General features: G+C 44.3%; 1 protein-coding gene across 1 annotated transcript in view; it reads right to left on the bottom strand.

Annotated features, from left to right (window-relative positions):
• The window catches only part of ELP3 (elongator acetyltransferase complex subunit 3), a 95,734-nt gene that overhangs the window by 35,399 nt on the left and 38,482 nt on the right, over positions 1 to 21,853 (bottom strand). The window contains exons 9-10 of the mRNA XM_065631645.1: positions 19,883 to 20,009; positions 4,385 to 4,578 (exon numbers count right to left, since the gene is read on the bottom strand). Coding sequence (XP_065487717.1) covers positions 4,385 to 4,578; positions 19,883 to 20,009 — 321 coding nt within the window. The remainder of the gene's footprint in view (positions 1 to 4,384; positions 4,579 to 19,882; positions 20,010 to 21,853) is intronic.

Genomic DNA, 21,853 nt, shown 5'->3' on the forward strand with positions numbered 1-21,853 from the left:
TGATAACACCCCCAAGTGCGCCGCTGCGTAATCCAGACCCAGGGAAATAAGGACTAAAAAGCAGAAAAGATACTCCGTAAATCGTACAACAGGTTGGTCTCCAAACAGGGCTCAGACATTGGTGAGTATTTAATTAATCTGCGCAAGCATCCAGCAGAATAAAGACTAGAATATCACATTAAAAAAAAACAAAAAACAAACCAGACAGAGAACGGGCTGGTTGAGGGAATTGGTAATGTAATTAGCTTAATCCATCTTGGTTCAGCAGTGATTGAAAGTCCTCACCGGCCGGCAGCTGTCTGATGACCTCCGCAAAACGTATTAATTGATCTATTCAGTTCCTTGAGGACGTGCATTCACACACGGCCCCCGTTAACAATTTACTATTTTTGGCAGTGGGTCTGTAAAAGATAAAGGGCTTCAAGGGTCCTAAAGACCTGATCCCCGTGCTGCTTCAGCCTTGTGATACTGCCAAGGGGGGCGAGAAAAGGAGTTTTCCTTTCCTGTTAAGAATGAAAACAAGGGCATCAGAACTCCAGGATTTTCCTCCCGTTTCAGCATCGCTCTCCAATTTCGGTACAAATTTCTCCAGCATAAAGGAAGTCCAGTATTTTACTTTCCTCCCCTGTTTTCCCTGCTCTTTATTCAAAGACCCTGTGAAAAATTCCTCGCCTCTTACACTCACATGCCAAAAAGTTGAGATAAAATACAATTAGCTCACCGGTTCATTTATTCGGTGGATTTCTTGGAGTAAATAAGACACTGCAGAGCCAACAAAACATACTTCAAAGAGCTTCAATTAGAGGAAATGGGCACTTCATGTTGTGACTAAAGGACACGCTAGAGGAGAAGGGCATTTTCACCAGAGCATGTTAGATCTACAGTGATAATCTAACTAAGCGCCTTTCTCCTAATTATGGAACAACTCCAAAAAGACAGGCTGTGTGTATTTTCCCCACAGGGATGCAGATAAAACATCCCGACATCTTCCGGTCCCAAGTCTTCAGCTAAATCCAGAGTCGCCCATTTAAATAGTAAATGAAGTGCTGCAAATAAAAGATAGATTACAAGATGCAGTGACTTGAGTAGCATCTGCTTACTAGGGAGCAAACTAAATTAAAATATGCACACGAAAAATCAGTTTTTTAAGCAAGAAATAGGTTTTCCATCCCCACTTCAGATTAGGGCAGAGTATTTAAATAAATATCCGTGTGCATCGTGAGCGTACACACGAACTGCCTGTGTTAAATAGCCACAAGACAGCACTGTACCAGTGATGTTAGGACTTGTTAAAATGTTAAACAAATTCAGGGATGCAGGGGATTAAATCCAGACCTTATTAAAGTTAATGTGCAATTTGCCAGAAGCTTCAGCAAGGCCTATTTAATCTATTTCTCAAACATTTTGCATTACTTAGGACACTTGTGAAGCCGCTGATTGAAACACACCGTGAAAGTCTAAAGACCTTGAGTCTGCTCTCAGCTCTGACTTATTACATGATTTCAGTTGAGTAAGTATTTTATTTCTTCATATCTGCATCTTCCCCTCACTGCAGTGAAAATAATGTTCATATAAACCACCAAGATTCACAAAAGAAGTCTCGAGATGTGTGGCACCATCCCGTCTTTTCACACCTTCTCACACACCAAAGCACTTCAGAGATAATGAGGTTCACAAACGTTGGGGATAAACACAGTATTAAGCATCTCTGATAGTTACAAAACACCCTGGAAGATTTATTCTCCTCCAACCAGCCATTAGCAACAGCATCTTATTTATTTTTTAAACATTTAACCTGGTTTCCTGAAAGACTTCTACAGTGTTTTGTCAGTGACACCTCTCCAAAGCTCACCCGACTCCTTAAACTGATTATTTTGAGCATGTGAGGGACTAAAAAAATATCGAGTGTCTTATGTTTCTTCAAAAACCGGTACTACGGGACAGAGACCCCAAACAGTGGTGCTAATAAGGAAGGGGATATATAACTCAGCCTTTTTCTGGTGGTGTTTGCTAGAAAATGCACATATTGAACAGGCAGTCAGTGAGCAGAGAGCTCCGGACAAGTCAAATCTGAAAGGATTGTGGAAATAAAGCCTGAAATGCAAAATGTGAAGGATGGAGGGCTCGTGGCAACAGGCTGGAGGGAGATGGGAAGGGCCCGGGGCAGCAATGGAGAAAGGGAAAAAAGCCGCTGTCCTCAATGAAGCAGAGTTGGGAACTGGCCACAAACGTCTCTAGAAATCTGGTTTAGTTCATTACTCTGTTATGGAGTCACACGATAGCCCTGAAAGCAATTTAGATCAAAGTAATAGCTTTTGGACTTTGCACTGGAGGTGTAAAAATCTGTAATCACCACGAACGAGTTTCAGATAAGATGAGCCAGTCAGTAAGAAAACAGCTTTTGCACTGGAACATAATAACTGAGGAGCAGATGACAGCTGGACGGAGGCTGCTGGTGACAGGAGAAATCCTAGTGAGCTTAGGCAAATCAGCACTCCAAGGAAAGACTTTTCCAGGCCGGCGTTCCTTAGGAGAAGACCTACTAGGCTAAAAAGTCATGCCATCCTCTAAGAATAAACCTGTTGGGTTTAGATGCGATGCTATGGCGATAGCATCATGAACAAACGGGCCGTTGCATCTACAGCAGAATCACAGAATCATTTGGTTGGAAAAGACCCTCGAGACCACCAATTCCAACCATTCCCCCAGCCCTGGCACTGCCCCATGTCCCTGAGAACCTCATCTCCGTCTGTCCAACCCCTCCAGCGATGGTGACTCCAGTACTGCCCTGGGCAGCCTGTTCCAATGCCCCACAGCCCTTTCCAGGAAGAAATCTTTCCTAATATCCAATTTAAACCTCTCCTGATGCTCCTCTGTGCATATTTCCACCATTCATTTCCTGAAAAACAGATATTATTCCAGACAAGCTCTTACCAAAACCTTTGTCTGGCTGCTGCATTAATACTTTCATCTCTCAGAAGAGTTATCCTGAAAAAAATACTTTTCACAGCTTCACATCCCTGACTTACTTATATTAGAGACCAAGACATGAAGAACTTTGCTCCTCTGCTCTTCTAACAGGGTGACCTCATGGTTTGCAGCAAAACCTCCTCTGAGTTTGACCTCAAGCTTCCCTGAACTGTATCTCATCCCATCTCTATCACTCCAGCTTCGCCACCACCGGGTCCTGCTTGCACCTCCTCTCTTTTCCAGCGATGTTTCCCAGCCCTGCAAGATTTCCTCAGTGCCTTAGTACTTTTTGTGTCATTGTAAATAAATAGAATTTTGAGGAAAATCAGTTTTTCAATGGATGTTTGAGAAACTCTACTAATAACCCCGAGTGCGTACTTTCTTTGTCAAAGCTACTCAGTGTTTCTTGCCTTCAGCCACTTTCTTCTCTACCATCTTTCTCTGCTTATCCCTGCTCCGTCGTATTTCTGATATAGCATAAAATCATCAAATGGTTTGGGAAGGAAGGGACCTTGAAGACCATCTAGTTCCAATCCACCATGGGCAGGGACATCTTCCACTAGACAGGTTGCTCAGAGCCCCATCCAACCTGTCCTTGAACACTTCCAGGGATGGGGCATCCGCAGCTTCTCTGGACAACCCGTTCCAGTGTCTCACCACACTCATGATGATTTTCTTCCTTATATCTTTAACCAAATGCCTTAGAGAAGTCCAGGCAGGTGAGGTCTAATGCACGAGGCTCCCCAGTTCTGCACACTTTGGAGAGCCAGTTTCCACCGTTTCCAGCTCGTGTAGCTGGAAGCCAACCCAGTATTGTCTGCACACGTAAAAATAGGCGAGGATGCTATAGCCTCCCTCCCTAATATCAGACAGATGGAGGAGATAACAGCAGAAAAATAATCCAAGGAAGACCCCACACTGAAGATACAGTGCTAAATGGAAGTATTATCTATTGTTCTGGGAGGTGAGTGATGGAAATAATGGCAAAACCGTAGTACATTTATGAAAACCCTGCAACACCCAGGGGGAAAGAAAGGAAGTCTCCACAGCCAAAAAAATATTACACACCTTGAAGCTCCTGCAATAAATGTAGGAAACTTCCCCCACAGCCAAGAGGCAATTATCTATCAATATCATTAAAGTACAACACGTGCTGCAGCCCTAGCGAAAGCGGAGCCTCCAGAAATCTTGACATTTCTGGGGGCATTAGAGAGGCGGTTCAGTTTAAATAGCTTCTCATTCTACATGGCCTTTCCCATTCTGAATAGGTAGGAAGTAATTTTAAAAAATATTTAGTGCATTAACGATTAAGACTGTAAAATCATAAAAGGCTGAGTCAGATCTCGCTGCAATTAAAGTAAGAACCCCTCCAAGTGCAATAAATCAAGGCACAAGGCCCACAGCAGGGAATTACCTCTGAACACGGTACACGCGTGTCCACGGTGGGACAAGGGCCAGGATTCTGGCCACCAGATCCACAAGAGTGCTGGGGGGGTAGCTCTTGTATCTTCCAGTCTTCCAGAGCTCGTACAGACCGGTGCCGCGGATCACCAGCGTCGGATAGAGCTTCATGCCGTCCGGGCGAAAAGCAGGATTCTCAAAAAACTCCTGCAGAAGCGGAACAAAACATGCAAGTCAGGGCAAAACCAAACTACATTTCCTGGGGCTTCAACAAAACTAATTTTAAGGCTGATTTCGTAAAAGACAATTGTAAATACGTTTTAAGAATTACTGGCTTACATTGAGTTGCCAGCATTTTTCAGTTTACAACATTCCTTTTGAAATAAAAGAGCACATTCTAGATTTAAGGAGGCACCACTGAAGAAAAAAATCCACGTGACAACGCTACAAGTCAAATCTGTGTGTTACTTCTACTTTTCAGCACGAATTCAATAGATACTGCACCATTTATTGTAACAGACTCTGCTCGGAATTAGAACAATAGAAATGAGTGTACTTATCTTCGATCTCAGCAGACCACATTTAGAGATTAATCAATGTGTCTGGGACACATCATTTGAATAGCAATGAAGAAAAACAGATTTATTCCACAATGATGTTCTGAACAATCCCGGAGAACAGGAGGACAAAGTGTATCTCCTGCTAACTCCTATGACTAAATCCCAGCACAGTACTGCAAATTGAGCAGCACTCTGCCCTAAACAACAATCACATTGGCTGGTTTTTGCAGATCAAATTTCAGTCATGACACTTAAAATAAAATCGCTTACAAAAAATCAAAAATCAGGCAAGGCACCTTGAACCACGCAACCATTAAAATGACTGATGCGATGACATGGTCCTCATTATATTTATTTATATATCTGTATATATATATAATATCTATATAAAACCCTGCATCTATGGGCCAGATCTAATACTGGATTAGACTGTTGCACACTTGAAAACCACCACTTGATCACTCTCCAGCGTGGTATTCTCATAGTAAATAAAAAACTACAAGTTTGTTAAGCTGAGTTAATGGACCTCCCCACCTGGGCAGCTCTAAGCAGCTCTGTCGGCTCCCCGTGCTTCACAAACCCCTTCTCCAGCAGGATAAAAAGCAGCAAACGGTTTCCTGCTAGCTTAAGCAGACCAGAACGGATCTGCACAGACTGGAATGTGTGCCAGGTGCAGCTCGAGAATGGGAGGAGGTGAGCAAGGCCAGGGGAACGGCAGGACCATGGCAGGCTGTATCGGGCAGACTCCCTGCCCAAGCCTGGGTGCCCGAACTCCTGGGCCATCCCACCGAGCTAATCCAGCTGAGAAAATAAAACAGTAAAAATATATATATATATATATATATATATATATATATGTCTTTTCCCGGCAGACCAGCCTCCTGACTCATTTATACACATCCTCACAAAGAGCGAGACAGGGATGACTGAATCGGTTTAAGAGACAAAACAAGATCTGGATCATGGATGAAGTCATAGAATAGTTTGGGTGGGAAGGGACCATTACAGCTCCCCCAGTGCCCCCCTGCCACGAGCAGGGACATCTGCACCAGCTCAGGTTGCTCAGAGCCCCGTCCAGCCTGGCCTGGGATGTCTCCAGGGATGCTTCATCCACCACCTCTCTGGCCAACCTGGGCCAGGCTCTCACCACCCTCAGCACAAACAATTTCTGCCTCATGTCTGGCCTGAATCTCCCTCCTTTAGTTTAAAACCATCACTCCTTGTCCTGTCGCAACAGGCTCTGCTCAAAAGTCTGTCCCCATCTTTCTTCTCAGTCCATTTTAAGTCCAGAAAGGCTGCACTAAGGCCTCCTCGGAGCTTCTCTTCTCCAGGCTGAACACCCCCAAGCCCAAACGGCTGCTGCCAAATTAACTGTTAAATCCTGTGTTCATGGCCTAATGAAGCTTCAGCCATCATCATCCCAGCAGCACTGCTGGCTTAAGGTGCAGTAAGTCCCAGATGGACCCCAAAAGAAAAAACAAAAAAAAACCATCACAAGGGGGAGGTATTGGTTTTAAATTTTGCAGGTTTGCTTTAACTTGATTTGCTGACTTGAATTACCTGCAGCTTTGCAAAACGGTTGTGCCAAAAGCTGCTGGGGATGAGAGAACCCCATCCAGGCACAGCCTCGTTGCCCTCACCTCCTTATGGAGTTGCTAAACAATTTGTTTCATGCAGAAAGTGAGATCCACGTTCTCCATCCTCAGCCTCCAGGAGAGATAATTGATTCAGTCCTCCTCAAAGAGGATCCAAGACACAAGATCAACCATCCCAGACGGGTAACAAACCCTGCAGCCCATTAAGCTGTGCTGTCTGTGAAGTAAATGGTTTACAAGGGAGTTACCACCATAGAACTGTTGAACTTGGAAAAGACCCTCAAGATCATCAAGTTCAACTGTTAACCCACCCCTGGCACTGCCCCATGTCCCTGAGAACCTCATGTCCGTCTGTCCAACCCCTCCAGGGATGGTGACTCCAGCACTGCCCTGGGCAGCCTGGTCCAATGCCCGACATGCTGTTGAATTGGGCAAAAGTAGATCAAGACAGACGACTCTCAACCCCAGTGTCAAGGTGCTCGCTCTGCAGCGTGTGTAGATGTAAGGTGGGTCTCCTCCTTTCCCCAGGACTGTTTATGCCCTCCAAAAACACTACTGTTTGTCACGAACCTCCCATGGTCAACATGAGATGAAAAAACTATATGTCTTGCCAGCTCTATGAAATACTGAAATCATCATCACCTCTGAGGACAGGACATAAATGACTTATCTGGAGGGACCCTGGGCTGGTTTGCGCTGCAGCTCCAAGGCAGCAGATGTGATGGTTCCCTGCCCTGCCCACGATTCCAGCCACGTCGTCCTGCTCCCAACCTTGTGCCAGCTCAGGTTCCTGACAGACCCTTGACCAGAATGACTCACATCACTAATGCGAGAGAAACCAACGTGCATTTTGAGGGGAGAGCTTTTCTTTTGTGTCAGCACTGGGCTGACTTATGGAATGGTCTATTGAGCATCACCAATGAATCACAGAATATCTCAAGCTGGAAGGGAACCAGAAGGATCATTGAGTCCAGCTGCCAGTAAGATCTGGACCGGCTGGATCGATGGGCTGAGGCCAAGTCTGAGGTTCAACAAGGCCAAGTGCTGGGTCCTGCACTTGGGTCACAACAACCCCATGAACGCTCCAGGCTCAGGGAAGAGCGGCTGAAAGTGTCCGGTGGAAAAGGACCTGGGGGTGTTGGTGACAGCGGCTGAACATGAGCCAGAGTGTGCCCAGGTGGCCAAGAGGCCACCAGCATCCTGGCTGGGACCAGCACTGGTGTGGCCAGCAGGCCCAGGGCAGCGACCATCCTGTGCTGGGAATGGGGAGGCCAAACCTCCAACCCTGGGGCAGTTCTGGGCCCCTCACGCCAAGAAAGGCCTTGAGGTGCTGGAGCGAGTTGAGAGAAGGGAACGGAGCTGGGGAAGGGGCTGGAGCACAAGTGTGATGGGAGCGGCTGAGGGAGCTGGGGGTTCAGCTGGAGAACAGGAGCTGAGGGGAGACCTTCTGATCTCTGACCTGCCTGAAAGGAGCTTGGAGCCAGGGGGGGTCGGGCGCTGCTCCCCAGGAACAAGCGCCAGGACCAGAGGAAACGGCCTCAAGTTGCGCCAGGGGAGGTTGAGGTTGGATGTGGGGAACAATTTCTTCCCCCAAGGGCTGTGGGGCATTGGAACAGGCTGCCCAGGGCAGTGCTGGAGTCACCATCCCTGGAGGGGTTGGACAGACGGGGATGAGGTTCTCAGGGACATGGGGCAGTGCCAGGGCTGGGGGAACGGTTGGACTCGATGATCTCGAGGGTCTTTTCCAACCAAAATGATTCTCTAATTCTATGACTCTATGAAAGTAAGGTCGGAAACAGGATCTGCCCCCCGTGACATGTCTGCTTAATGCATCTCTTGGATGCGCGCGTCCTCCGCTCTGCTCCGAGGGTTCAGTTTGACGTTACAGGTCAGTCCTGTCGCTGGCGGCTGTCAGATCCAGCAGACACGCTCTGCCCTTGGCCGACCACCTCTGCGCTGGCCCTCGTGTGCAGCTGATGCTCAAGATGCAAAAAGTGGGACAAAAAAATAAATCACTGGACTCATTTCCAAACCAGCCAGCTGAAGCAGGTGTGTAATCCAAAGTCAGACAGTAGCGGAGGGTGACAAAAATAATTCAGAATCCCGTTGTCCTGGAACAATCCCAAAAGGACAGAATTCCATCTTTTGTGGGTGGCTAGAGGAGCTCTAACGTAAAACAAAGCGACTGTGAAAGAAGGAATAAGAAAATTGTGTAAGAGGCGATTGTTCTGACATGAGGAGCTCGATGGGCAAGCGGCACCGAGGAAGAGAAAGACATTACGGTAAGGAAGCAATGATGCTTCCCCAGTGAGATATCGGAAGGTAAATAAACCATGCCAGTAAGGAAAGAAGGCTTCCAATACGGTTATATATTAGTATTCGCAACGATACCGAATGCAAAAGCATGTATGATTCACCAGTCAGAATGCTGAAACATCCCCTGATTTGCATTGCAGATCAAAGGCGGCCGTGGACACGGCCCTGAGGTTAAAGCCGTCCAGCAAAGGCAAGGTCAAAAGCTACGGTTTCTAATCACATCCTTAGTTTTGCCACTTCATACACATCGCACATTTTACGTCAATATTTTAAGCTAGCTGATAATGCTGCTTCATATTTTGGCAATGCTGGCATTAAAAAAAGAAAAAAAATATCAATACATTTTCTTCTTTATTTCTTAAACTATTTCTCGAAATACTCCTCGAGTTTAATTACTTTAAAAATACTTAATTTCAAACAATACAATGAAGCTCTGCCTCCTTTTTTTCCCCGAACCCCTTTTTCCAGTGGTAAACTTTAAATAGTTCCGGTAAATCCCAATATTTAAAGGCTTAACCTTTTCCCATTTACAAAGATTTGATTAAGTCTCTCATGAAACAAAGGAACTATAATATGCTAACACATGCCAAGCTTCAGTGGGAATTGTAGCCGTTTTTTTTTTTTTTAATTAGACACCTTAAAAGGTGTCTTTGACTGATAAAAACATTCCGAACAGTTTGCTGCCAAAACAAATCCAATCCCTAAAACAATATTTGTTCCAGAGACCACCATCCATAGCGTCACTGGAGTCAACAGGAGGTTTTACATCAGCTTTACTAAGAACTTACTCAAGGCTTAAATCCAGGTCTGCTAATGCACTGCGAAGTTAGAGGTCAAAGATGACCTAGAGAAAAAGGATCCTGACGTATTTCCAGGCTTTTTTGAATCACTTGAGGACGCGGTGCAGTGAATACATGAATATTCCAAATGGAAGCACGTACAACCTCAAAGCTACTAAACCAATTTTCTTTGAACTTGAAGTTTTCTCCCCTCTAGCTAAAGACTAAATCAACAAGCATTTAGCACGTCTTGTATAATAATGATGGATGCTTGAGCAAAATTTTAAATTTTTGTGTGCAGATGATGGACAGGACATGAAAGGTTACTGTAGTGGCTTAATTGTAATTAAAAAAAGAAAAATCAATTCAGATCAGCCGAAACTTAAACGATCTGGAGGTTCATAAATACGGACCTTTTTATACCCTAAAATAATGTTTCCCATAACCTTGCCCAATTTATGTGGTATTGGAGAAAAGTTGAGTACATTTTCACAGTAAATAATATAATGAGTAACCAGAGAATCCTGGAATTCACTTTTTTTTTTGCCTCACCTGAGCTCCATTAAACATACTTTAGTGTGTAGGAACAGCTGCTCTGTGAATTACAAACAATGAATCTTAATAAGAGCCCGTCAACACATGCTCAGTCTACAAGGTTATACAAGTTTGCCACTAACATGTTTTATGAGAACGGTAATTGATTTTAGTAGCATATGCCTTTGTTGTAGAAGTTCCCTGTTATTAAACCTAATGGCATCTATAGGATCCATTCATCCACCACCTCATAAATTCACGGCCACTATGAATAATCGAGGCCCAATGGGTGTAAAATTAGTCATTTAGATGCCAAGAAGCCACTGATTTTTCCGTCAAGGCAGACGTATCGAAGCGCACGAGGGAATCCTTCTGTCCAACTCCCATCAATTGCTTCTGAGTCTTAAAAATTGCATGACATTGCTATTACTGTCCAAGAAAACAGGTATTTATTGATAACCAAAAGTCAACGTAACACCACGTGAGCTATCAGAATATCAGAGGAGATGGAATCAGGAGATGAAGTCCTGAACTCAAACATTTCACTTTCACGTGCGTTTGCAATAAGCTTTTTAAATAGAAAACCCGTTAGTCGCTCATGTGTCTGTTCAGAGTTGCAACAGAAAGGTCAAATGATTTGGGATCATGATGAGACCATGCAGCGGTTTGGTCCCATTTTCAAGTTCGGTAATAGCCACTATTAAAAGATTACACCTTGCAGTTTTAATCTGATTTTACTGACCACTTAAAGTACAGAGCAAATTAGAAACATGTTCTGATGACACCCAAAAGCTGCAGTTATCCCAAAAGAGAAAAAGATTACTTTATGGGATCCCACTTGAACATTTTACGGACCAAGCATTCAGTTGCCATCTTTAACCTTCTTGCTCTTCAGATGTTCAGCTGTTGGAGGAGATATCAGCTGTAGGACAAGTGCAGCAGTTTCTAAAGCAATTTACTAAAATGTCAGGATTTGTTAAAAATAAAGGTCACCAAACCCTGTTTTTAATGACTGCCCACTAGAAATCAGATGCCACGCAACCTGATTCTTGAATTGGTTCCTTTACTATAGTCCCTGCATTAAACAGATTATAAAATTGAGGTCTGACTACATTAAGATGAACATTATCTTGACTCTCCATATTACAGCATTCCTTATCTCCGCCAGCTGTATTATTTATAACCACAAATAAGGGTAGCACTTGAAAGCTACTGCGTTGAATGACACTTCCAACTCCGCAGGGAACGAACAATCACTTAGTAGCTTAATTATATGCATTAACAGAAGCTTGTGGCTCAAAAATGCGGCTCCGTTTTAACTCGAAATTTGCATTTTCCCCTCTTTCTTGTAAATGCTAGTCTAATTAGAATGTAATGATAGGATCTGCATTCGCTGATACCGACAATGGCCTACTGACCGAAAAGGAGAGACTAAAATGTGCCTTTTTGCTGCCTTTGGAGCAGCCTGGGAACACACACACCGTCAAGCACCAGTTGTCACCTGGGACGCAGGGACACGTGGCACCAACGCCGTCATTTTAAAGTCACTTAACGTCAATATCTTTCAATTATGTGACCTCAGACTTAGCAGAACACGGTATGATACTATTTGTTAGTGGCTCTGAACACCATCTGTTTGCAGATTCCGACTCGTGATGGTTTTAGGTCAAGTTTACCACTCAGAGAATGGGGAAAAATATTAACTGTGATGCATGGTATGAGTACATATAAAGAATCATAGTATCATTTTGGTTGGAAAAGACCCTCGAGATCATCGAGTCCAACCGTTCCCCCAGCCCTGGCACCACCCCATGTCCCTGAGAACCTCATCTGTGTGTATTTTAAACTCCTCCAGGGATGGTGACTCCAGCACTGCCCTGGGCAGCCTGTTCCAATGCCCCACAGCCCTTTGGGGAAGAAATTGTTCCCCAGATCCAACCTCAGCCTCCCCTGGCGCAACTTGAGGCCGTTTCCTCTGCTCCTGGCGCTTGTTGCTTGGTTGAAGAGACCAACACCCTCCATGCTACAACTAATGTCCATATAGCAGCGTGACCTTGGAGCGTGTGACTCCTGAACACAGTATCTACTCGAAGGCCAAGACAAATCTCTCCAGATTGTGCTCACTGCACCGAGCAGCCCCATCTGCTTCGTCTTGCAGGTGCTTCACGCGAGTCTCCGTTTATTACGCAGTTTTGGAGAAACCCATGAGAATACCTCAATCCATTTGCTGTGAAGTTTCACCTTCACTTTTACCAAGCACAGAAACTCTGGGCTTTCTGTTTCTGGAAGGGTTGGCTTGTCCCTAGGGCTAGATATAAGAAATATAGCATTTTTCATTGTCTTAAGTACACAAGTTTCACAACACAAATCCCTTTAAAGCATGTCTTCTACCCTAAAAAACACCCAGACCAGCAATTGTATCATGTTTTTGATAATCTAACCCTCCTTCATCAGACCTTTCCATACGGAGCATCAATACAGCCACGTGCTCTCTCCCACCCCACTCAGCCCTGCAAAAGCTTCTCTCATTTATTATGTTCATGGTAAAACCGTTACACTTTTCCAGTATGCTTGATTTTATTTTTTTTAAATTAAATCCCCCCCAACAACCAAGTCCTCAAAGATTTCATTTGGACATCATGGTTTATCCACCCTGACAGCAAGCATTGGGTTGCTGATGATGGTTTGTGGTAAAACACGTATTTTATTGAATGACACCTACATATCTGGCAAACTTGCACTCTCAGTACAAGTCACGTCCCTTTATTCCCTTTATTCTCCTTCCCATTTGGCTGGATGTTCCCAGCCATATGCTCATTATTGCCTCCCGCAGCAAAGGCCTTAGTGAAAGAGCCCCAGAAAACAACTTCTGAATTCTGGCTTGAAAAACCACCACTCAAATAGAGCAACTCTTAAGTGCAGAAATGATCTTTTAGTTCAGGTGGAAAAAGGATCTCAACGGTACCTTTATATTTAGCAGAAGCTTTTTCTGAATGAAAGGCTATTGTAAAGGTAGCGATCATTATTATCGTGACTTTTACGGCTGGCGTGCTGGAGGAGAACGCATGTGCGGACAAAATACTAATTCAGAAAGACAAAGGAAACAATCCAAGACCCGTAATAAACGCAATTTGTCCACACAGCCTTGCAATTTATCATGTCCACACTAACGGTCCAGCAACATGTAGTGTTTCTATGCGGTACAATGGAACGTAGCAAAGATCGCGCAGTACTGAAACCCCCATCCTTTGCATTTTTGGGTTTAAATTGTGACCCCCTACCCACATTATGCAAGGATGCCCAAGTGACACAGAAAATAAGGGACCGGTTTTACCTGGACTATTCAACTGATTCAGCTGTTCTGCTCCCGCACATCATCACACCAAGGGCAGCATCTTTAACTTCTATTTTTTTTTTCCTGTGTCGCACATATTCAGGGAGAAATCAGACCTGCTTTACAGGAAACATACCCTGAGCCGCAGCAAACACACCCAGCGAGCAAATTAAATCTATTTCCACGCAGACGCCGGACAGGGAGAGAAGCTTTGTGTGCACAACTCCACCATCTGCAGAAGTGGGCACACACTGGGACTTTATCTGGTTATTTTATCCACAGAAATATGAGTGCAATTGTCTGTGAAAATAGTTTCTAAAAATAGCCTGTTCCTTACTACCACGATTCTCATTAACATAAAAATTACCGCGGCGTTGGCCATAGTTCATGAGGCTGTAATTGTTTCCAAAGCGAAGAGCTTTTTAGCTCTAACATTTACTAAGACGCTGACAGAAGCTCTAGGAACTGAAGGACCGATCATTAAATACCGACTCGTCTGCTTCTGTAAATGTGCCCACGAACAAAAGAAAAAAGAGATAAGTTTTCAGAGGTAATTCTGGCTACCTGCCAGTAATAGTGATTCAATGAGATGTTCAGTAGGAACTGAAAGGAATATCATTTACCCCACTAAACATTTCAGAGCTACATTTAAAAACACAGATAATTGTCTTCCCAAAAGAGTAAAAATCAATGTGGATCAACAGTTTAACTGTCTTTTATTATGGTTATTAAAAGCTTCTGATAGAGGTGCAATATATTAGTTTCATTACGAGTTTTATCTCCTTGATAAAAATGAGAGCCCTCAGGAAAACGATCTCCTAATTTACAGCCAAAGGAGAGACAATAGTTTTGAAGTTTTACAACAACATCAAATACACTCATATTATGCACTGTATTACTTGACCATCATTTTTCTCCTGTGTTCAACACACCAAGGAGGCTGTAGCCCCTGCATAACTTACACTTGGATCATAGATTCATCAGGCATTTCACTAAAATCAGTCTATTTCTGGGAAATGCTTATTTTGCAATTCCTTCTGAAAAAAAACCAAAACACAGCTTGACACATGACTGTAAGAAAAGGAATTTTCGCCCGACTAAAGTCATTCAATGACTGCATTTTATTTAAAGAACATAAGAGCGGCTCTGCCGAATTGGACCAAAATCTCTTTAGTCTGATATTTATCTCCTGTACGGACCACTGAATGGTCCTGCCTGTGCTTTTACCTTCTTAATTCTATTTATATGAGATTTTAGGTGGACAGAGTGAAGCCACCGGACCTCCCCATGGATCTCCTCACGGAAAAAGAGCTTCTCAGCAGCTGAAGGTCCACCTGATGTTTCTGGGCAGCATCCACCAGCTCCCACGTGCCTTCAGACCTGGAAGATTCTGCCAACAACTTGCTATGACGCTTCCCACACTTGACATTTCTCATTTTCTGGCTCTTTTCCCTGTTCCCTTTCATTTTTTCCTGCTCCCCAGATTTATTTTCTCTGTGAAGGGTCTTTAAAGTTGTTTGAGATGGGCTTACAGCCATCCCTCATGGAGGACCAAGAGGAACAGCAACCGTAAATCACGCTTAGGAAAAGACTGTAAAACCAAAATAAAGGCAAGATATTCTCCATTAATAAACGTTATTAGCTTAGTAAGAGTTATTCTAGAGCAGATACAGTTTGTTGATTAGACTATTGCCACTCAGTGGCTCTGTGGAAACAGAACGAGAAATGAGTAACAGCACCCTGGGAATTCTTCAGCCTCCTAAAGTTTTTGCTTAAATCCAAAGTTCTGCTTGGTAGCCCTGTCGGCAAGTGTGATTCATGAATCCTCCCAACCATTTACCCCTGGAGTCACCTCATCTCTCCCGTGCCACAACAGCCAAGCTGAGCGTTTATCGCGTTCCGCAGAATGAGGTGTCTGCTCTGGTAACAATTCCATTATTCCCGCTGAGCCCTTGATTTATTCTAGCTATTACTCTAATTATTTTCTCCGACCACCTGCTACGTGAGGCGCTGTGAATCGGTCTTATCTTCACGCCGGCGTTTGCTAACAATAAGTAGCGGTATGTGTGTGTAAACGTACGCTACCTGGCGCAACGGCACGGGCGGTGGGGGGAAGCAGAGCGCGCGCCCTCCCCGCCGCGTTTGCCCAGATGTGGAATGGGCTGGAAAGACCTGAAGTTGGAAGGAAATCCTCTGAGGCTATAAAAATAAAAAAAATAAGAAGGGAAGAAAAGAGGTGTGATGGGGGAAGGAGCGGAGAAGCACAACATAAGTGGGACACAGGCCTAGTACATCCACTCTGTTTAAAAAGATTAACTGTAATGATCTTCAAGACGAAGGCAGGCAAAAGGCCGGACACCTGCCACTTACTGCAAAAAAAAATATATATACATATAATGAAAGATCTATCTAATATACTCACTCGTATCAATATATTAATAAACTCTCCAGGAAAACAGTTGCTACACACAACTTTAAAAACCTCGATATGTTTGCAAAAGAGCAACTGATGGGCATCCTCGCTGCTGGATAAAGTAGCAAGAAACACTTCAAAATCAATAGGTCGTAAGGGACAGAAGCAACGTTACTCTTGAAACCATAATTACCTGTTCAAGTTGAAGAAGCACCCAGTATTTTTAGTACGCAGTCAGCACAATCAGCAGGTTATTACCTTCCCAGGAGGAGCTCCTGGTTTTAATATATCAACCAGTGATGAAGGCGAGGTGCTCAGACCTCCTTCTAAAGTCACCTGGATCCTTTTTGTCCTACCTCTCCCTGGTCCAAGAAGCGGGGTGGCTCGAAAGGAGGTGAGCATCACAACAAACCGCTGACTTTTTCCAGATCTATTGACTGCAAAATCTAAAAATCTCTAAGGATCCTGGACAAGCTGCAGGTGTCTTTGCCTCAGAAAGTCAGAGGAAGATGATTTTTTGGAAACTAGGAGAATACCACATAAAAGAGCATTATTGCTGCTGGTGAGCAGCTCAGTGCGGTTGCAGGAACACAACAGATGGTCTCCACTTGGTTTCTCTCTTTGCTCTCATATTATTTTTACGCAGTAGAAGTGTCTAAATATTTACCAGCATGGACTAACATTTATACAGCATGGCATATAAATAAGCTGTTTTAATAACTCAAAACCATGATATAAAATTTTAACGTAGGAAATAGAGAACGCAGTATCTAGCTGAATTCCCCGGAAAGAAGGAATTATTGTCTGCTGAATACTTCTAGTACGTTCACCAGTGCAGGGCTCTGGATAAGAACCCCAGAGGGTTGTTTTTACCATCTATTCTTTCCTATTTAAGACAAAGGATCTTTTAAAAATAACTTATAAAGCATTTAAGATCGGATGAGAAAGGCAGAGAAGGTAAAAAGAAAGAGGAGAGCTGTCTCATTCACCATTCCACCTGGAAACGTGTCCCAGTGATCCAGCACCTCTCCATCTCATTCCCTGCAGCTCTCATTTCAGAAACACACAGAGATCACTGAGCTGGACGTCAGCTCTGTTGATATATTTTCATGTGTTTTCTGGTCTCAGATGGCCGTGGGGACCCTGCGCACCTCTAACACAGGGGTTTTTGACCCCTTCTTCTCTCCTTTCCCATAATTTTTTCTCTTTAAAACAACACAGGTATAATTCTTCTCCATGTCGATGTGATCTCTCTCTTGTCCTCAGCACAGGACACACATGGAGCTGCTGGAGAGGGGCCAGAGGAGCCCCAGAAATGACCCGAGGCTGGACCAGCTCTGCTGGGAGGACAGGCTGGGAGAGCTGGGGGGTTCAGCTGGAGAGGAGAAGCTCCGGGGAGACCTTAGTGTGGCCCTTCCAGACTTAAAAGGGGATGAGAAGAAAGATGGGGACAGACTTTTGAGCAGGGCCTGTTGTGATAGGACAAGGGGTGATGGGTTTAAACTAAAGGAGGGGAGATTCAGGCCGGACACGAGGAAGAAATTGTTTGCACTGAGGGTGGTGAGAGCCTGGCCCAGGTTGGCCAGAGAGGTGGTGGATGAACCATCCCTGGAGACATCCCAGGCCAGGCTGGACGGGGCTCTGAGCAACCTGAGCTGGTGCAGATGTCCCTGCTCATGGCAGGGGGGGCACTGGATGGGCTTTGAAGGTCCTTTCCCACCCAAACTATTCTATGATTCTCCAACTCCCATTTCCCTTCCTGCAGCAATTACATTACTTCTTGAGGGCTTCATCCTCCACACTGATTACTCATCCTCCAACTCCTCGTCTGTATGTTCATGGGCATCAAATCTTAATTTGATTTCTGAGTCCTGCTTCAAATTTCTGAACTCGTCAACAGGGCTGTCACTTGAGCTGGTCCCCTTGTCACCCTCTCTGTATTCTTGAATCTCCCCTCTTAAACTATCACCTGGTTTTCCTATTACCCTGCTTATCATTTCCCTGGCCCTCCAACCAGCTTTTTTTGCCAGTTCCAGCCCTTCAGCACAGAATTTCCGATCTTATCTTAACTTTTCCTTTTCCAAATTGAAAAATTTCCTAATTCTCTTCGGGCTTCCCTCACTTCTCCCATCCTTCCCCATCACAACACAAAATCCTCCCTGCTGTGTCCCAGAGCTGGCTCACCATCAAATTTTTCCCCAGCTCCTAAAGCCAAGAGACTTCTCTGGCAGAAACAGTCTAAACCAGTCGACCTTCTCTTTTCTGCTTTCTCTTTCTCTTGCTTTTCTATGCTCAACTATTTTCCCTGTTTTCTTTGAATCCCCCCTCTCACAATTCCAGCCTTTTAGCCAAATTCTTGTCTCCTCTTTCTGAACACTTTGCCTTCTGCCTCTTCTATTTCTAAAATTGTCATTAATAAATGGAAAAAAACCAACATGGTATTACCCTTCTCCTAACAAGCACGGGAGCCTGCTGGCCTGCAGAATCCTGAGGCACTTCAGCATCACTTGAAGTTCTACCTTTTAAATGGTCTCTCTAAATCTCCTGCAATTAAATAGGAGCAACTGGAGATCCAACCCTTAGTCATTTATCGTGAATAAGCAGCAAAGAATAATAATCACTAAATACTTTCTATGGAAGCTTGTAATTCTGTCTTAAACAATTCCTCCCTCTTCAGTTTTACATCTTGCAAATGCCTTAGATTATTGTCTCCTCTTTGCCGGGTCTTACCCAAGGTTCTCTCTTTAAATCTTTTAGTCAGTATCGTTGTTCTTCCATCACAAATTCTCTCCAGCCTAAAATTACTTCTAGTAATGACAGACCCATAAAGAACCGAGTACTACGGCTGCAGCTTCATGAGATACCGAATAGGTGACTCAGGGTTTGCCGTATCCTGCATCACAAGTAATTCCACAAAACCACAGCTCATGCGACATTCACTATCTCCTTCAGCATTATAAAATAATCCAGGAGCAACAAGAGTCTGGGGCAGGAATTTTGAGTTAACTTTCAGCTCCATCACGGATTTCACCTCTAGTTTTACGCACATCACTTTGCCCCAGCCTCTCACTTTGTCACACGAACGTAATATTTGCTGAGTATATGACATTATGTTTACGAAGAGCTCAAGGAATTCTGCACAAAACCCTTTAAAAAAAGTACCTACCGCTGTTTACAGAATTTCATTTTTGTACCATACAGCCGTGTTTTCGATTGCTTCTTTCCAGACGTGCCTGTTTGCAGCGTATCAAGATAAACCACTGCGTTCTGCCTGTACTTCTAATCAATATATTCCATCACATTGACAGCTTGTTAGTGCCAGAAAGCACCTGGTCTGACATTGCACAGAAATATACCTGTGGTTCCTATATCATGAATGCAATTTCTGTGCTATTTTAAAAAGACAAACAATTTTGACTTAAAAAAAATATATATAGTGAAAAAAATCTACCACGCCACCAGATAAAGTGGTTTATTCCCTAGTGTTTACCATTTGCTCTTTTCTCATTTCAATTTCTCTAGAAATAATTTTATATTTTCTTCCACATCATTGATAAAGATATTGAATAGCACTGAGCCAAGAACAGAGATGCTATATAATACACCTATACACTCTACTTTGCAATCAATTACCTTCGAGATAGCATGGTTTTAACTTTGAATCATGTACTATTCTAAATCCAAGGAAAGAAAACCACCTTGGAAAAAAGTTAGAGCCCTAGTTAATATCGGAAAAGCTATATTCCACAGAGATCCGAGTGACTCAGGCTTTCATGAGGCAAGGATATAATTTTCTGGATGAAGTAGTTCAACAAATCTTTCTCAACCTCCACCTTCAAAAACGAATTTGAAATTATCTGTCCTTAAAAAACAATTCTGGCCTGGATCGTAACTAATAGCTGAGCTAAGAAAGAGAAGCTGCCTTAGACGGAAAAGCTGGAATAAAACAGAAATTCCTGGTTATTTTAGGCTATACTCACAACGAACTGGTCCATGTCCCTTTCCAGGCCCATGTTTGGGAGATCAGGCATCATGTGCGCCACCACTTTGAACCCCGCGTCCTTGGCTAAGTGAAAAGACTCGCACACGGCCTTCACGGTGTGACCTCTGGGAAGAGACAAAAGAGATTCATGATGACACAGAAAATAAAACGTATTTTGATAGGTTTAATTGAGATTATTCTCTAGGAAGTGAGAAGGGCTGAGTTCTATTATGAGTTTATCACCACTCAAGTCTTGCAACATGGTTGCTAATAAATTAAACTACAATATGGGCTAAAAGTCATAGAATCATAGAACAGTTTGGGTTGGAAGGGACCTTCAGAGCTCCTCCAGTCCAAGCCCTGCCATGAGCAGGGACATCTTCACCCAGATCACAGAATCACAGAACGGTTGGGGTTGGAAGTGACCTCTGGAGATCATCTACTCCAACCCATCTGCTAAAGCAATGAGGGTGGTGAGAGCCTGGCCCAGGTTGGCCAGAGAGGTGGTGGATGAAGCATCCCTGGAGACATCCCAGGCCAGGCTGGACGGGGCTCTGAGCAACCTGAGCTGGTGCAGATGTCCCTGCCCATGGCAGGGGGGGCACTAGGGGAGCTGGGAAGGTACCTTCCCACCCAAACTATTCTATGATTTTACAATTGTTCTCAGCTTCCAAGAGGTGTCAAACCTAGAAAATCACAGGCTGGATTGGGATTTTTGAAGTATTCCATGTTCTTCTCCACTGATATCAAACCAAAGTAACCCAGGCTTGCTCTGCTGGAGCTCAGTGAGACAGGGGGTACAAACGAATGCAGGAGCAAAGGCTGAACCTCACATAACTCATTAGGATGAAAGCAAACTCTTCTGCCTCCTTCCGCCTCCATGGTTCACAGAATCCTTTTCATTGGAAGTGATCCTTAGGATCCAGAGTGCAATCATAACCTAACTCTGGGACTACCCCGTGTGCCTGAGAACCTCATGTCCGTCTGTCCAGCCCCTCCAGGGATGGTGACTCCAGCACTGCCCTGGGCAGCCTGTTCCAATGCCCCACAGCCCTTGGGGGAAGAAATTGTTCCCCACATCCAACCTCAACCTCTTCTGGCGCAACTTGAGGCCGTTTCCTCTGGTCCTGGCGCTTGTTCCTGGGGAGCAGAGCCCGACCCCCCCTGGCTCCAAGCTCCTTTCAGGCAGGTCAGAGATCAGAAGGTCTCCCCTCAGCTCCTGTTCTCCAGCTGAACCCCCAGCTCCCTCAGCCGCTCCCATCACACTTGTGCTCCAGCCCCTTCCCCAGCTCCGTTCCCTTCTCTCAACTCGCTCCAGCACCTCAAGGCCTTTCTTGGCGTGAGGGGCCCAAAACTGAACAATCCTTCAGGAGCCTCCTGCCCCCACAACCATGACCAGGAGGTCCCCATCACCCATCTCCCCACAAAGTGTTTGCCCTGCCCCAGCTGGGAAGGTTCTTCCACTGCTGCTTGACATTTCTGGACATTTCCATCCTCTCAGAATCTCCTGCCTTCTTTCCAGTCCCCGTTTTCTTCCCATTACACCAGTGCACCCTGGGGTTTTTCTTTAATTTCTTGCCAATAGCTTAGCTCAGCAAGTGACTCTTCTTCTCCGCCACGGTCCTTTGGATGAAAAATTAACATCATCTGAGCACCTCTACAAACACACACCTTCTGCCGAGACCTGACAGTAACCAAGCCAAACAGCTACTTCCCTTCTTTTAAGGACCATTTTCTTCCTCTCTACTGGAAGATTCTGTCTCTTTTAAATCGCTACATGTAGTTTTATGACTACAGATTTATTTACGATTTTTTTCAGAAGTATTACGGTGTTATCAGAGATTGTTCAAGGACAGTATTACTCAAGACCTTGAGTAGCCTGAGGGGAGTAAATGGAGACTTGCTTCATAAATAAAAATTATTTTCTTATTAGAAGTGGAATTTGAGCTGCATCAATAACTTGATTATT

The sequence above is a fragment of the Caloenas nicobarica genome, chromosome 3, assembly GCF_036013445.1.
Source record: "Caloenas nicobarica isolate bCalNic1 chromosome 3, bCalNic1.hap1, whole genome shotgun sequence".
NCBI classification, from domain to species: domain Eukaryota; kingdom Metazoa; phylum Chordata; class Aves; order Columbiformes; family Columbidae; genus Caloenas; species Caloenas nicobarica.